An 18,662-nucleotide genomic window follows, 5' to 3' on the forward strand; every position below is an offset into this window, starting at 1 on the left:
CTGAAGCAAGCAAGCCTCATGTTCACTTCAAGCTGCCTGGCTGCCGGCCGCCATCTTGGCTGGCAGTTAATTTGCATATTGCCTTGATTAGGCAATGGGAAGGGTAGCGGAGTGACACCAACTTGCATGTTTCTCTTTTATTAGTGTAGACTAGTGGCCCGAAATTCGTACATGGGGGGGTGGTGGTTCCCTCAGCCCAGCCTGCACCCTCTCCAATCGGACACCCCTTGGGGGATGTCCAGCTGCCGATTTAGGCCCGATTGCAATCTGGGACTGCTGGCTTCTAACCGCTCACCTGCCTGCCTGCCTGATTGCCCCTAACTGCCTCTGCCTGCCTGTCTGATTGCCCCCAACTGCCCTCCCCTGCCAGCCTGATCGCCCCCAACTGCCCTTCCTTGCTGGCTTGATCGCCCCCAACTGCTCTCCCCTGCTGGCCCGATTGCCCCCAACTGCTCTCCCCTGCCATGACCCACCTCCTCTGCTGGGACCGGCCTCCTCTGCACCACGCAGAGCCATGGGAACTCTAGTCCTCAACACGTGGAGCAGCCACCTGGCCCCGCCACTGCTGTGTGAGCGGCCATCGTGTAGCAGTCATCTTGTGGCAGACATCTTGTGGAGGCCATCTTGTGGAGGCCATCTTGTGGTGGCCATCTTGTGACAACGTCGCATGAAGGCATCACGTAAGGGTGTGATGCCACCTAGGCTTTTACTGGACTGATAGCCAGCCATATGCACTATACTGCCAAACCGGTCATGAAAAAATTGAACCCTTTCTTACACCTTATACCAAACAGCTGTTGCCCTTAAACCCCCTCCTCAACCCTCACCTTAGGTTCTGCCTTCACACTTCACCCAGATTAGATTCTGATTGGTCGGTTTCTATGCCAGTCAGCGTCTCCGGGCCTATCTCTGGGCCTGATCAAAGAGGTGGGGCTGATCAGCAGCCCCTGTGTGGAAGCCCAGAGAGAAACAGAGGCGCAGCTGCTGGCGAAGGCAGGCGAGAAAGAGAGAGGCAATGGCTGATAAACAGCTGCCATGGAGGCTGGAGATCAGACCCTGCTTCTCTCTCTGCAGGCCTCTCTCCAGGCCACATCCACAGCACCTTCGGCAGTTAGTGCTGGATTGCTGCACCGGCACCGGCTGCAGTCAGTGCTGGGTCACCACAGCAACCCAGCACTGACTTCTGGTGTTCCATCGAGCCTTGGTCTTTGTGGACATTATAGACCCTGGCTCTTTATATAGATAGATAGATAATGTCAATGACAGATAATCAAACCTTTATGCTTGTGAACCCTGAGAAAGAATATACCTATCAAGTAGGGCTCCTGGTGGCTACCTGGGCTCAACTTTAAAAGAAGAGCCTAGCAGCTGTTTATAAAGAGTGGCCTCTCACACTTCAGGGAAAAGCCTGCATTGAACTGCCTGTCTGCACTGTGTTCCTGCATCTGAGGCAGCACTTAGAAAAGAGTTCCTGGAGCTATATTTCTAGCAATAGGACTGAGGCTTTCCCCATCCAATAAGAGCTGCACAACTATATCCTCATCAGCATCTTCACTGACCAATCAGAGTGGCTCCATTCTGACAGTGCTTTTTGGACCAGTCAAACTGAGGATTTGGCATCCTCATTTGCATGAGGACAGACCAATTAGGGGCCATAAGTGGGACTTCTCTCTATGTAAGTCACTCCCCTCTGTCAAGGAGAGTACACTTTTCCATTACAAGTAATACTGAGACCATGTTTCCCTGGATGGAGCTGAAACACTAAAGATAAAACACTGAAGACATCTCAGGGGATCAGAGCAGAGAAGAGTAGGCAGAGCAGGGCAGAGTAGAGTAGAGCAAAGCAGACTGGTGTGGAGAGGAGCAAAGCAGGCAGAGCAGAGCTGAGTTTTTTTGAAGGGAGAGGGGCCTTGCCCCATGACTCCCTCACCCTCGGGCCTCCTCACAGCCCTGCTGTTTCACAGCTGTACTACTCCATAATTGAGCTGTAACACCATTTAGCTGTTCCACAGCCATACTATTCTCACAGCTGTGCTGTATCACAAAGGAGATGTTTGCACTAAGTAAAGTTTCCTTCTTCACCATACCCCAAATTGGGGATTCCTATTGGTATTAAATTGGCGCCAACAACCATCGACCTGAAACTCATAGTGATGTATGTCAATCATATCTCAATAGAATTGGGGAAAACAAAACAACAAAAATAGCTGCAGAAAATCAACAGTCATATGTAAGTAGTTCATAGAATATGGTTCAGAAAGGATATCTTAGTCCCACCCTATATCCTCTAGGAGCCTAGGTTATAGCTCACCATAATAACCTATAATGTAGAAATATATTTGTCAGTAAATCTGAAAAACTGTGAAAAATATAACCCTTCCTATATAATTACATATATTAAATTCTGTTGAGACAGCTCAAAATATCACAAATAAGTTGACAGAAATTCCCGAGTGCCCCATTAAGCGTTGTCTCAACAGAATTTAATATATGAAACATTTAAAGAGCCCCTTTCCAAAAACAAATAAATAAAAACTATGATGTTCCTAACAAGTTGTCATTGTACCTAAAATTTTCTTATCAGTTTATTCAATTAAAGAATGAAGCATTATGTTGCTTAGAAAATTTAGCTCTTAAATCCATTATCAGTCATGCTGTATAAGCACAACTGCATTTGTCAGTCACCAGGCAAGGCACTCAGGGGCATTCTGAAAGGGAAAGATCTAGGTAGGGCCTATTCCCAGAGCATCTGTAGGTACAGTGCCAAGGTAGGAAGCCCTGGGGGCATGAGGGACAAGGTTGCCAGGGGAAAAGATTTTTGTCAAGGACTGGTCACAGTTCCACTCTAATGACCTGGAGGAAAATATATAATTAAGGCAGAATACAAAAAGCAAAAGATTTAATGAGCTATTTACAAATCTGATTACTATCATGATTAAAGCAGAAAAAGAGCCTTAAAGTTTCTCCTTACCTCTGCCATCAAGGTTCCTAAAATGTATAGAGACTGACCCCACATATGAGGCAATTTTCCCATGGGGACTCGGTCCACAGTGTGAGGGTTTTGATATTCTTCATCAACCTAAAAGAATAGATTAAAAGGCTACAATAAGGATAACAGAAGATTTTAAATACTAAACAGCAAAAAAGCTGAATCTGGATTGTGATTCATACCCTATGAAACAGTCACACATGCAATGCACTGAAAAGTCAAACAGTGTTCCTCTAACTGTATGGTGGATATAGATTGCCTGAGGATAGTGTACAAAGGCAGATTCTGACTTAGTAGGTGTGGGGGAAGGGTTGAAATCTGCATTTCTAACAAGCTCTCAGGTAATGCTGTTGATGTTGCTGGGAGCTTATTCCACCCATACCTACTAGAACTGAAGACTGTATCTCTCCCATGGTTAATACTCTTTCGCAATGGAGAAGAAGAACAGCAATATTTCTGACTGGGATTTTGGGAAAATGGAGACCTACTTCATTTTCAAAAACTGATCTACTCAAACAATCCCAAATTACTGGCCTCAGAGCAAAGAATATCAAATCCTGAAAGTTCACAGAGAACATCACTCTGGTTCTGCCTACTGATGTCCCTATCATTTTCAAGCTTAAGGTTTGGTCTTTTTAAAAAAAATCAACCGCTAAACAATTTATTTTTTTTAATTGAGTTATGGTTGACATACAAAAAGGTTATACATATTTAATGCATCTTGGTAAATTTGAGGGTAAGTATACACCCTTGAAACTACCACTGTTAAGTTTGGTCTTACCCTTGTCTTGCTGTACAACAATGTCATAACTGTGAGTGCTTTAAAATCTTATTTTCAAGGGAACAAAATATAGTTTTATCGTCCTATACTGAAAGACAAAATTTTAGAAAATCAGAAGAAAGTAACAATTATTTGACGCAAACAGGGAAGACCTATTGAAGTACTCCTCCTCTTCTCCCAGCCCCATGTTACAGCACTGTCTAGCTCACCTTGTCAAGGGGAACACTGTATAGCTCGGGCAGAAGTGGGACTCCATTTTTGCCCTTGATGAGGACTTCTTCAAGAGCCTCTCTATATTCTTGAACCTATAGGTATAAAGAAAGGGAGAAAAAAATTATAGAGGGTTCCCTTTGGGGATCTAGAGGAAGACTGATGCCAAAGAAAGTCCTGTTTAAAAGGAACATATTCACCTAGTAAAAGGAAGAAAAGGGGGAAGTAGCATCTACTACATGCTTATTATAGGCAAGATACTATATTAGGGGTTTTGCATGCTTTAACACATTTGATTTTCATAACCATCCTAGGAAGTACGCATAATTACAGACTTTTTACAGGGAAACTAAGGCTCTAGCAGGTTATGAACTTATGGAAGATCACACAAGAGTACAAGGTTGAGCTCAGATTTGAGCCCAAGTCAGCCTGCCTCCACAGGCCTATTTTCATCCACTATGTATTACCCTAAGGATAAGTTCGTCACATTACATGTACTGGCTTTTAAAACTATATTTTGCCTGCCAAATTAAGTTTCTTTTATGGTCAAGTTTATATGTTTTTGCTTAACAATTTGCTATAGATTAGTAATACATAAAAAAACAAACCTATAATTTATGGTGGAAAAATTATATAGTTAGTTCTGCTATAACAGCTGTTTAGAAAACACAAATTTGTTCCAATGTGTTTGATATATTAGGGAAAAATTTGAGCATAACATGAATTTCACATACACTCATGCACCATTTCAACTGAGAACACATATAGCTAAAATGAGCCATGAAAGATTATACAGGAGGACAATCAACCATATCCAACCACTTGCAGGTAGGGTTACAACTTTCTGTCGGATTTCAGATAACCTCCCGTCCACCACTTCTGAGGTGCTCTTTTCTCATGGCCACTAGCTGAATGGCTCTGTGCCTTCCCTTCTCTAATTCCCCCTCTTTATTCTCAGCATATTTCTAGTCTTCCTCTCTGTTCTATATTCTGGTTTTTTAAAAAAAATTTATTGTTGAAAGTATTACATAAGTCCCCCTTTCCCCCCATTGACCTCTCCAGCCTGCCCCCACCTCCCACCCCAGGCCTTCACCACACTATTGTCTGTGTCCATGGGTCATGCATATATGCATAGTTTTAGTTTTTTTTAAAGGCGCCTTTTCTAGAAAACTTTAATGTGCCTTGAAGGTGTTTGGTATCCGCTGATAGGTTTCAGGGTTGAGACATTTGAGATTACACGTGACTGAAGTTTTCTAGTCTCTGAGGTCAGACTATGACACTGCAGTAGAGAGCTTCAAGATTTTCATCTTTGGATTTAAGTTTTATGTCATAGGAATTGAGCTATCTATACAACCTGCGTTCACTTTAACTTTGCTGTGCCCTTACCTTACTGTAATGTGTGTAAATGTAGATTCTCAAGTTTTGATTTGAACTCATTTAAATAAAATTTTAAAATATTTAGTGCTTCTATTTTTATTCACCAATATATGTATAAATAATATAATATATATTAACACATAACATCACATGAACATTGCAATATTATCCAAGAAATCATGTAATTTAAGGAGGACTCTGCATATAGCAACATATGTGTCCTTTCTCCCATCTATATTACAATGGGTCTGTGCTCATATTTTCCATTTCAATTTAATTCAGTTTAATCAATGTATATTAAGGACTTACACTTTATGCCAGGAATCATTCATTCACTCAACAAATATTAACTGACCATCTGGAACCTGCCAGTTTTACGTGGTGAGAATTTTTTTAAAAGATGAAAAGCCCAACCCTTCCCAATTTATATTCTAGAGCAGTGGTTCTCAACCTTCCTAATGCCGTGACATTTTAATACAGTTCCTCATGTTGTGGTGACCCCCAACCATAAAATTATTTTCGTTGCTACTTCATAACTGTAATTTTGCTACTGTTATGAATCGTAATGTAAATATCTGATATGCAGGATGTATTTTCATTGTTACAAATTGAACATAATTAAAGCATAGTGATGAATCACAAAAACAATATGTAATTATATATGTGTTTTCTGACGGTCTTAGGCGACCTCTGTGAAAGGGTCATTCAACCCCCAAAGGGGCGCGACCCACAGGTTGAGAACCACTGGCCTAAAGCAAACTCCCCCAACCTGATAATCTTACTGTTTACCAAACATCACCTTTGATATGTCTGTTTGTATTCCTAAAAGACACTTGTGTATTCTAGTAAATAAAAGCAGATGGGAATGAAGACTCAGTGGAACTTGGTCCCTTGTACCAAGATCACAACTGGCTTCCCCCATAATTTCCAAATTTATATTTCTTGTCTTTTGTATTAATTTGTGCATCAGCTCTTTCTCCAAGTCTTTGAACACGAGCACACCTTTGCCCATTTTTTAATTGGATTATCTTCCTTTTGTTTAGTTGTATGATTTCCCTATAAATTTTGGAAATTAACCCCTTATTGGATGTATCATTGGCAAATATGTTCTCCCATAATGTGGGCTTTCTTGTTATTTTGTTGGTGGTTTCTTTTGCTGTGCAGAGGCTTTTTATTTTGATATAGTCCCATTTGTTTATTTATTCCTTAGTTTCCATTGTCCTAGGAGATGTATCAGTAAACATATTGCTATGAAGATGTCTGAGATTTTGCTGCCTATGGTTTCTTCTAATATTTCTATGGTTTCATGTCTTACGTTTAAGTCCTTTATCTATTTTGAGTTTATTTTTGTGTATGGTGTAAGTTGGTGGCCTAGTTTCATTTTTTTGGGCATGTATCTGTCCAATTTTTCCAACACCATTTAGTGAAGAGATTGTCTTGACTCCATTGTATGCTTTGCTTCCTTAGTCAAATATTAATTGAGCATAATGGCTTGGGTTGATTTTCTTTTGATAGCTGTCTTTTGCTCTCTTCCTCTGGTACACAAGGTAGTGGGCAGTGGAGCCAGGGTGGGCTGGTGGGAATGTGAGTGCACATATCTAAAAGCAAATTTCAGGTATTTTTCAAGGTACAAGTATCACATCTATTGTATTTATTAACCATTTAACTTGCATACAGCTATAATAGAGTTTTTATTAGGGCCCTATCATTTTATATATATTTCTGACCAACTTTTTAAGTGTTGTGCCCCAATCCTATTTTCCCACAAGCCCTATAGTTTTTATTTCTCAAATATGCCGAGCAAGGTAATTTTAAAGAAACATATATGTCTCATTATAACTTAACTTTTTCTACTTTGCATGTACAACAAGTCTTTATCTGTGAAATTCAAAGAAGTTTAGTGATATCTTCTTCTTCAATTAATAGAGAAAAACTATTTTCATTGTATGCACAGAGAAACTGAAGAAGTCAATGACAACACTTGGATTACTCAATGGCCAATAGTGAAGCAAAAAAAAAAAATTCCAGGTATTCCAACTCCTCCCCCATCCCAAGTTCAAATAATCTGAATGTGCTTTATACTTAGTAGGCATATTTGATAAATAATCTCTTTTTGAGCAAGAAAAATTTTTTATAAACAATTTCACAGAATTTGAGAAGGACTGAGAAAATGCTAGAATCAAATCAGGGTGATCAAAACAGGCAGATTATTTTTATTATACCTTGTCTTATTTGCTTGCTCAAAAATATTTACTTTATAAATTACTGAAATTTTGAGTAAAATAGCACTTTGTGGCCCCTGTAACTTTAGTGAAACCCTATTATTTAGACTCATATTGGCAATTACATATTAATATTAGCCAAATCATTCAAATTACACAAAATTGTATTTTAAGTAGCAATGTACAAATGACTTCCAAATGCATTGGATTTATGTCCAATTTTAGACCATAGCCAATTTGTAGAATACCTGACACTACATTTACTTAACTAATTCCAAATCTCACTGATTTTCTATGATGGTTTCTAAACTACTATATTCATGTAGCCAAAAAAGCAATGATGAGCATGTTTTCGGGGGTGAGGACAGGGATGAGTGGATTGTTGGGGGTTTTATTTTTTGGATGGTCTAACATGAGAGCATAATATCTAAGATTTATTTTTTAAAAGACATACAAAGTCAGGAAGTAAATTTCTGTACCTCTAATGACTGTGGTAAGTAGAGAGGGCTTGCTGTTTTGCTTTGCATATTTGTTAAAAGCGAAGTATTAGAGATGGCAATATCCAGGTCTTCCAAATCCTAACTTAGTGCCCTCAACTATTAGCCTCTAGGAGACAATGCTATCTCCTTCCTATTAAGGAAGATTTTCATTTAGGCACAGGGTTGGCACAGCCATTAGCTGAAAGAGGAAGACATAATTAGAACATTTTGCTAAAAAGCTCTTTCCCCAGTTCATTACCTGTTCAGCATTGCCAGTGAAGACCCCATCGAGGATAAAGTATGTCCAGAACAATGGCCATTCACACTCTATATTTTCAAATAACTTCAGCTCGGCTGGTTCATAGTATAGACGATTGGGATCCTGGTAAAAGCATAATAAACACAGTCTGTCTTATCACTCCAAGATTAGATATACATATTTAGATCAGGGGTATATAACATAGCCTTTCACTATTGATAGTTTCAGAGAAGGCAGAGCATGTACATACCCCTCTGCCTTAGCAGGTACTTTGTGACGTGACTTCTAACTACTAGAACAGGAATAATAATGACATTATAGGCAGGCGTATGAAGAAGTGAGATTGATCTGTAATAAACTTGAGCTTGATTTTATATTTTTTAAGTTTTAGGTAGCAGGAGAAAATGTGGACAGAAATATTTAGCAGACAGCAAGAGATGAGGGTTTGGGAATCACCATTATAAGTGATACATGAAGCACCAATTGTAGATGTAATAACTATATATAATTAAGGAATGGCCCAAGAATGGAATCTTGTAAAACTCTCAGCTTGGTGAGTGAAGGAGAGAAAGAGGAAAAGAATTAGGACAATGTAGTTTTGTGGAAATTAAAATAAGAAAAGAATTTCAAGAAAACAGGGATAAGTAACAGTGATGTGCTACAAAGAAGTCAAGCAGAATAAGGATTGTGGAAAGCCAGTTGGATGGGTCATTTAGAAGATTATGATGATGTTTGAGAGCATAATTTTAGTAGATTGGTAGGGGAGGAAGTCAATAAGGCTAAAGAATAAAGTTAAAGAGAGGAAGTAGACCAGAAGAGTTTGAGCTCAATGATTTAAAAAAATGTATTATAATGACTCTTGACCAGCAAATCTAAGCCTTAAATGATGTTTACATTGCCAATGAAAATGCTTCTTATTGATCATTCATTCCCTTCGATAATACTTAATTTTTCCATTGATATTTCCAAGAAGAATTTTGACAACTGTAACAAATGGAAATTAATTTTTCAAGATCAAAAACTGTTTACAACTAACCAACAGCAAAAGGTGGAAGGGGGATCTAATGATGGAAAGATTTTTTTCCTATAACATTATTAAATATTTGGGAGGAAAAATACTTTGAGGCTATGCAAATACTCTGCCTAAACTTTCATTCACTGATTTAAGCATACAATGTGAAAGTAACCAAATGCAAAAGGTGAAAGGACTATACTTCCTCTATTTTATTTAATCCAGGAAGGGTGACAAACAGAAGTTAGCTACTAAATCCAACAAAAGTAGCAAATATCAGTTATTATTATCCTATTTAGTGATTATTTTAAGTACCACAAGTGAAGTAACTGTTTACTCTGAATAAGGCTATAGATAGCCTTGGAATCATTTTTGAGAGAAGGAACCTACCTCTTTAGGAGTTTTATATCCATCTCGTAGAAAGCGACAGCAGCCATAACGACCCTTGGAATGCAGGGAAAAAAAAGGTCAGAAGTATATACACTGGTTCAGCCATATACTTAATCGAAAATACATCCTTTGCTATAATCCTTGTAAACATTTATGCAACCAACATAGGAGCATCTAAATATATAAAGCAAATCTAGATGAACATAAGGGGGAGACCAAGAGTAATAGAGTCATAGTAGTGGGTTTTAACACCTGATTGACATCAATGGATAGGTCTTCCAGACAGAAAATCAACAAGAAAACAGGGGCCTTAAATGACACACTAGATCACATGGATTTAACTGATATCTTCATAGCATTTCACCCCAAAGCAGCAAAATATATATTCTTTTCAAGTACAAATAGAACATTTTCTAGGAGAGACCACAAAACAAGTCTCAAATTTTAGAAGACTGAAATCATATCAAGCATCTTCTCTGACCATCTCAGTATTAAATAAGTAATCAATCACAAAAAGAGTGAAAAACACACGAAGACATGGAGGCTAAATAACATATTACTAAACAATGAATGGGTTAACAATGAGATCAAGGAAGAAATCAAAAGATACCTTGAGACAAATGAAAATGGGAACACAACAACCCAAAATCTATGGGACATGGTGAAAGCAGTAGTAAGAGGGAAATTCACAGCATTACAGGCCTACCTCCAGACACAAGAAAAATTTCAAATAAGTTATTTAACTACACACTTAAAGGAAACAGAAAAGGAACAAACAAATTCCAAAGTGAGTAGAAGAAAGGAAATTATATACATTACAGTGGAAATAAATGACATAGAGACTAAAATAACAATACAAAAGATCAGTGAAACTAAGAGCTGGTTATTTGAAAAGAAAATGGTGGCTGAATAGGCAGACTTTTCTTGCACCTCTTTCCAGAGCCAGACAGGAAATAAAACTAAAGTGGGGAACATTCATCAGAAATTGCCAACTCAGGTCCAACTGAGGAGAAGACTTATATCAAGGAAGGGCATAAAACATCTGGAGGCTGGTAGGAAGGGTGAGGTCATAAGAGGTGACCCAGCTTCCATGGGCAGCAGACCGAGTGGGAGGAGTGAGCTCTGGGCTATCGGAGGGTCTGTTCCTTCAGAAGATTGAGGCCCAGAACTCAGGCTGGGCTCCACAGACCAGAGAACCAGAGCTGAGACCAGTGGCCCATGTCTATGAAAGGCGGCAGGGCTGCTGGCCCTCAAGGAATCTGTAGCAGATAGACCAAATCTGGTAGGAAAGAAAGCCTCCACATTTCATTTGTGTTTTTTTGTTTTTTAAATATATATATCCTATATAATAAAGAGGTAATATGCAAATTGACCATCACTCCAACACACAAGATGGCCTCCCCCATGTGGTCAAAGATGGCCAGCAGGGGAGGGCAGTTGTGGGTAATCAGGCCTGCAGGGGAGGACAGTTGGGGGAAACCCAGGCCTGCAGGGGAAGACAGTTGGGGGGGACCCAGGCCTGCAGGGGAGGGAAGTTGGGGGCAACCAGGCTGGCAAGGGAGGGCAGTTAGGGGCAATCAGGCTGGCAGGGGAGGGCAGTTAAGGGCAATTGGGCCAGCTGGGGAGTAGTTAGGCATCGATCAGGCTGGCAGGGGAGTGGTTACGGGGTGTTCAGGCTGGCAGGCAGAAGCAGTTAGGGGCAATCAGACAGGCAGGCAGGTGAGTGGTTGGGAGCCAGCAGTCCTGGATTGTGAGAGGGATGTCCCATTGGGATCAGGCCAAAACAGGCAGTCAGACATCCCTCGAAGGGTCCCAGATTGGAGAGGGTGCAGGCTAGGCTGAGGGACACACACACACACACCCATGCACGAATTTCATGCACCGGTCCTCTAGTGTGTGTGTGTGTGTGTGTGTGTGTGTGTGTGTGTGTGTGTGTGTGTATTTTACTTCAGAGAGGAAGGGAGAGGGAGAGAGAGAGCATCATCACTGATGAGAGAGAATCATTGATCGGCTGCCTCCTGCATACCCAACACTGGGGATCGAGCCTAAAACCTGGGGATATGCCCTGAGCAGGAATTGAACCATGACCTTCTGGTTCACAGGTCGACACTCAATCACTGAGCCACACTGGCTGACCTCATTTTTTTGGCTTTTTTTAAAAAGCTAGAGCACAGGAGTTTCATTTACAGCAAGCATACAAACTCGCAGCCCACAACAAATATTTTTGTGGCCCAGCCAATATAACGGAATGTAAGAAACATTTTAATAAAAATTTCGTAACTTAATTTTTACAATATCCTGTTATACATAATTATTAATAACGAACACGCTATGTAAAAAATGTTTTAATAAAAATTTCATAACTTAATTTTTATAATATCTTATTATACATAATTATTAATAACAAACTACAACATTCGCTAATGACTGATTATTATAATTGTGTTGCATTCATTTCCCTTACGCACCTTGTGTTCAGGCACAGCATTTCTCTCCACTAATACTAGCAGCAAATATTTTAGCAGCCAATGGCCACGTCATTAGTCTTGGACTGACTTGTTTGGTGTGCACAACAGGAAATATTTTGCTTTCAGATAAGAAAAATAGGTTTATTTGCGTTATGCTTATTAATTTGTGCAGTTATTTAGTGTCTGGTAAGTTAATGTTCAAGAAAAAAATATTAATTTTTATTTAAATGTTCTATTATCTTATGTTAACGATGACTCATTTATTTCAGCCCTTTGTATTCAGCATGTTTGTATTGGAATAAACCTATATTTCTATGAAAATTGAAGCTTTTGTTTTTTTTTTTCGGCCCACATAAACTTAAACCTTGTTTGTTTGGTCCGTGTTAGCCTTTGATTTTGACATGCTTGATTTACAGCTACTCACCTGAGAATTAGTGGAGGGATGATGGTAGGAAATCAAGGTGCCTAAGGAAAAACTGGGGTTGGAAGCATTGTGGGGAGACATGGAAGAGCAGCAGCCAGGAGCACTGCATTTGGTCATACCCCGAAACAGAAATAGCCATTTTTCCTGAGAGGAGCTAGCTGCTCCCAGAAGCCATAGCTCAGGAAGAGAAAAAAAACCCCACCTTAGGCGATATAGCCTGCCAGACCCTTAGGAGCACTGCCTGCCACACCCTGGAAGGATCAGTGACTGGATTGGGGGTGGGGATATCCACCCAAATTTCCTATGAACCTAATAGTTGCTTCCCCACACAGGAGAGCTAACAGAAACTCCAGGTTTGCAGCTGAGCCTACTGGACTACATATAGGATTTCTGTCATGATGAGGGCAGAGCAATATTCTGGTCTCTCCCAGAGGAGTAGCTCTGGGACAGGGAAAAACACCCACCACTTTCCCTGACATATGAACAGCACCATCCCCTCAAAGGAGACCCAGAGTTCTAGACCCCCAATTCTGCATAAAGTGCTTTCAGAAACAGACTTTTCAGTGATTAATATTGACAGCTGACTGGCAGGTAAAGGAGGGCAGAGGTGGAACGCTGAGAATGTGGGGCAGCTTACTGACCAAGCACTGAGCCCCATGCTGCTAAAAAACCTGCTTTACAGGGCAGATTGACTGCTCCCACATGCAGACAAGTGCTGTGGAGACAAGTGCCGATAAATTAATGTTCAAGAAAAAATATTGTTCAAAAATATTGATAAAAAAACCTAGAAACTGTGGATCTCTCAGAGCTTCAAGTAGGTTTGTTGAAAGTCAAAGGAGGACAGATTCTGATGATGGTTGGCAGATAAGTACCTCCCAGGAAGTCCAAAATTGGCAGACAGAATAGTCAGCCACAGTCATCAGAAGAGCAGAGTCCAACAGGAGCTCCAAGGAGGCACTAAACACTGCTGAGACAAATGCCACTTCATTTTTTTTCATTCTCTTCCCTTTCTTTGTTTTTTATTTATATTCTTTATCTGTTTTATTGTTTGTCTATTATTTTAGTCTCTATTGTATCCATCCTATTTTAGTCTTCTCTTTTCCTACTCAATATTTTTTTTTCTTTTTCTCCTGCTATCTCATCTTTTTTTCCTTTTCTTATTTTGGGTCTATATGCTTTAGACCCCAAATTTTCCTTTTCAATTTTTTTTCATCCTCTTTAATTTTAAATAATTTCCTTCCCCTATTCTTTATTCTTATTTTCTTTATTTCATCTCTGCCCCTTAATATTCCTTTTTCTCCTCCCTGCCTATTTTTGTTGTTTGTGGGGTTGTTTTTTTTGCTTCTTGTAGTTTTTTCTTCTCATAGTTTTTCTTTTTTTATTTTCTTCTACCATTAAGACTCTCTATCTCCTAATTTTCTCTTCTCAAGGGGTGGCTTTAGGTGTTGTTGTAGGGGTATTTTGTATGTTTTTGTTTGGTTTCTTCTTTTGTTGTGTTATATTTTTGTTTTGCTCTGTTAGCACCTCCACAACAGTGGTGACAGGTGAGCCACAAAGTCAGCCAACCTGAGAGGATATTCCATCAATGCAGAGGAAAACAACATTCAAGACCCAACTGCAAGAGAAACGAAATAACTCAAAGTCATTTCTAGAGCACCCAGCTCAGAAGATCTAAGAGACTGCACCACTGTGTCCCACAAAACACCTACTTTATAAAACCACCCCACAAAGCCTGGGAGGCACAGCAGTTTGATCTAATATATAGAAATAAATACAAAGGGACACAAAAATTGGGAGACAAAGAAACAACCCCTAAATGAAGAAAAAGGAGAAATGGCCCCAAAAAACTAAATGAAATGGAGGCAAGCACTTTGTCAGATAAAGCATTCAGAGTAATGGTAATAAGGGTGCTCAAATAACTCAGTGAGAACTACAACCATCTTATTGGAACACTATGGAATTTAATAAGAACTACAGCAGCAAAATAAAAATGGTAGAAAACATCAATAGGAACCAAGCAGAAATGAAGAATGACATGGCTGAAATAAAAATACCTTGGAAGGAATCAACAGTAGAAGTGGAGAAGCCAAATCATGAATTAGAAGACAAGGTATTAGAAACACCCATTTGGAGCATCAATTAGACAAAAAAAATAAAAAGCAGGAGGAGAATATAAGGGAGCTTTGGGACAACATGAAACATAACAACATTTGCATCATAAGTTGAACCGGAAGGAGAAGAATCTCAGCCAAGAATACAGAACCTGTTTGAAGAAATAATGACAGAAAATTTCCCTAACCTGATGAAGGAAAAGGTCACTCAAGTTCAGGAAAGAGAGAGAGTCCCAATCTAGATAAACCCCCAAATGCCCACACGTAGTCACATTATAATTGAAACACCAAGCATTAAAGACAAAGAAAGAATCTTAAAGGCTGTAAGAGAGAGAGAGAGAAAGTTACCTCCAAGTGAGGTCCCATTGGACTGTAGGGTGATTTCACAATAAAAAACCATTCAGGCCAGAATTGAGTGGCATGAAGTATACAAAGTAATAAAAACCAAGGGACTGTACCCAAGACTACTCTATCCAGCAAGGCTATCATTACAATTGAAGGTGAAATAAAGAGCTTTGTAGACAAGACAAGACAAAACAAAACAAACTAAAAGGCTGAAAGAGTTTATTACCACCAAATCAGCACAGCAAGAAATGCTGAAGGGACTGCTGTGGGAAGAAGAAATAGAAAGAGTAGAACACGGGCATAAAGAATAAGAATGGCACCAAGTAAGTACCTATCAATAATAACCTTAAATGAAAAGGATTAAATGCTCCAATCAAAAGACAGAGCGTAGCTGAATGGATAAGAAAACATGATCCATATATATGCTGTCTGCAAGAGATATGCCTCAGAACAAAATACTCAAACAGGATGAAAGTGAAGGAATAGAAAAAACTTGTCTATGCAAATTGAAATGAAAAATAAGCTGGGGCAGTAACAATAATATCTGAAAAAAATAGACTTCAAAATGAAGGCGATAACAAAAGACAATGAAGGCTACTTCATAATACTAAAGGGATTGATACAATAAGAGGATATAACCCTGGTAAACATATATGCACCCAATACAGGCAACCATGTATGTAAAAAAAAAACTTCTAGAAGATTTTAATGGAGAGATAGACAGCAATACAATCACATTAGGGGACTTTAACACCCCACTGACATTACTGCCTAGATCTTCTAGACAAAAAATGAATAAGGAAACAGCGATCCTAAATAATACACTCGATCAGATGGAATTGACATTTACAGAACATTTCACCCCAAAGCTACAGAATATACATTATTCTCAAGTGCACACGGGTCATTCTCAAAGATAGACGACATGTTAGGACACGAGCTAAGTCTTTATAAGTGTAACAAGTTTGAAAACATATGAAGCATCTTCTCAAATCACAATGACATGAGAATAGAAATCAACTACAATAAAAACACTCAAACACATTCAATCACATGCAGGCTAAAGGGCATGTTATTAAAAACTGAATGGGTTACCAAAGATATGGAGGAAGAAATTAAAATTTTCTGGAAACAAATGAAAATGAACACACAACAACCTAAAATCTATGGGACACAGTGAAAGCAGTCATGATAGGGAAGTTCCTAGCATTACAGGCATACCTCAAAAACACAAGAAAGACTTGTAATAAACTATCTAACCATACAACTTAAATAATTAGACAAAGAACAAAAGGAAAAACCCAGAGTAAATAGAAGGAAATAATAAAGATCACAGCTGAAATAAATGACATATAAACTTAAAAAATAATACAAAAGATCAATGAAACAAAGAGCTGTTTCTTTGAAAATATAAACATGATTGATGAACCTGCAGCCAGTATCATCAAGAAACAAAGGGCGGGGGGGAATAGCGGCAGTATAGACGGACGTGTCCCGTGCCTTGTCCCGGAGCAGATAGGGTGAGCAGCTGAACCGAGCAGCTGAACCGAGTAACATCTAGCCTGAATAGGCAGAGGAAATTCAGCTGGGAGACAGTTTGCAGCAGGGAAAGGCAGAGGACTCCCGGAGAAAGGGGACTGCTGGAGACTGCAGCTGGAAACTCTCCTGGAATGGCTGGCTCAGCCGCGGAGTCCGCGCCATTTTGAGTGGGTGTTTTTGGAAGCGTATACATCCAGAGACCCTGCAACCACGGCATCCAGGAATTGGCTACTGACCCAGAAACACTGGATCTAAAGCAGTGCGAATACGTGGACTCAGAGGAGCCCTGCTCAGATTTCGCCTTGATAAGGGTACGGTTTGCAATTCAGGTTGGAGACAGGAACCTGCGCAGGGGTAGTCTGGGCTCCACGAGGTACGCGGCCATTGGGGCCAGCGTGATCCGCGAGTGCTGAAGGGGTCTCACAGGGCTGCCACCAGAAGGGAACGCTAAAAATAAGCCCATAGGTGGACTGGGTGCAAAAAGGCAGCCTCGGATTTTGCCAGTGTGCCGGCTGCTTAGTGCCAGGGGAGAGAGGACATGCAGAAGAGACAGCGCACAGAGCTGAACAGTGGAGGGTTGCGAGAGCTCGCGCACCTCCTCAGGCCTTTTTTTTCTCTCTCTCTTCCCCTTAAATCTTTGCGTTTGATTATTAAACCCAATACATAGGATTGCCCAATTGGGGTCACTCGCAGAGACTGCAGGGAAAAGTTGTATTTGTGGAAACTGGGAATCAGAGCTGGGAATAAGAATCAAAGAAACAGCTCTGTGGCAGAAACAGCTCTCCCAAACTACTGGCTAGAGAGGACTTATAGCCTCGGAGGTCAATCCAGAAACACTGCCACCCAGAGGCTGAACCACAAACTGACTCTTCTGTAAACACAAATAAAGGCAGTCTGGGAAACAAATACGGCCTGCTTTAAAATCAGGACTGTGTTTTACAACACGGAGGAACAGTGTATTGCAGAGAAATTCAACACTCACCTGAATACCTGACAGGACTAAGGTGTGACAAACAGAAGAGTAGAGAAACTGAAGGACCTTCACTACTGCACATTTTTATTTATTTTTTATTTTTTTTCACCTTTTACTTAAGAAACTAATTTTTTTTCTTTTTTCATCACCTGATTTTACCTTTTTAATTACTACATTTTTATTTTTAACCAGTATTATTACTACTACCATTTTACTTTTTTAAAAAGTGTCATTATATTTTCTGTTTATCTTATTTTGGGATTAGTGTTCTAAATTCTATTTTCATCTTTCCTTTAGCATCATTTTACTCTACCTCAACTTTACCTTTACACCAAAACTCTCCTCCTCACTTTTCCCCTTTTGTTGTCCTGTTTCTCTTACCCTATTCCTGCTTTAGATTTTCCCTATTCCTTCTTTTTACCCCCTGTTAAAATTTCACCCTACTTATATATCTAATTTCCAATCCCCTGCTCTAAATCCATATACACCTCTCTCTTCTCTTTCTTCACTATCCAACCTTTTTTTCTCTCTGTCATTTGGGTGTTGTTTACTTGATTGTTCAGTATATTGGGTTTTTTTTTATGCTTGTTTGTGAGATTTTTTTGCTTTTTCTTTCTATTTTTCTGTTTGTTTCTTTTTGTTTTTTTTTTCTTTTCCATTTTTTTTTTTTTTGCTCCTGTTTTCCCTTGCCTCACTTGATATCAACCATTGTTTGTAGTTTGCATTATGTTGCTGGAATTTGTTGGGATTAGTGGCTGTTCTATTGGAGTTTTCTCCACATATAGTTTCTTCCCCTCTTCTATTTCATTCTCTTTCTTTTCTCTCTTACTTTTTTTGGTCCTTTTAACAATTTCATTTTTGCACTTCTTTTTTTCCTCTTTTTTCTTTTCCTCTTCTTTCTTCCTTATCCCCTAATTCTCTCTGATCTGGAGGTCACCTTTATTTGGGGTTATTAGTATCGTGAATACATTTGTGTTCAGTGCCTTGTGCTTTGTGCCTTGTTGTGTTGTATTTTGTGCCTTTAAATCAACGCAGCAGAGAGAGAACTACATAACCAAACACCTGGAGAAGAGAGATCATGGG

At 39.5% G+C, this 18,662-nt stretch overlaps 1 protein-coding gene across 1 annotated transcript in view; it reads right to left on the minus strand.

The window, feature by feature from the left end:
* The window catches only part of PHKA1 (phosphorylase kinase, alpha 1 (muscle)), a gene marked incomplete at its 5' end in the record, with an annotated part of 145,270 nt that extends 135,488 nt beyond the window's left edge, over nt 1–9,782 (minus strand). The window contains 4 exons of the mRNA XM_005871675.2: nt 2,972–3,079; nt 3,980–4,075; nt 8,318–8,440; nt 9,720–9,782. Coding sequence (XP_005871737.1) covers nt 2,972–3,079; nt 3,980–4,075; nt 8,318–8,440; nt 9,720–9,782 — 390 coding nt within the window. The remainder of the gene's footprint in view (nt 1–2,971; nt 3,080–3,979; nt 4,076–8,317; nt 8,441–9,719) is intronic.
* Nucleotides 9,783–18,662: the final 8,880 nt, after the last annotated feature.

This window comes from Myotis brandtii, unplaced genomic scaffold (assembly GCF_000412655.1).
Source record: "Myotis brandtii unplaced genomic scaffold, ASM41265v1 scaffold3518, whole genome shotgun sequence".
In the NCBI taxonomy this organism is placed as follows: domain Eukaryota; kingdom Metazoa; phylum Chordata; class Mammalia; order Chiroptera; family Vespertilionidae; genus Myotis; species Myotis brandtii.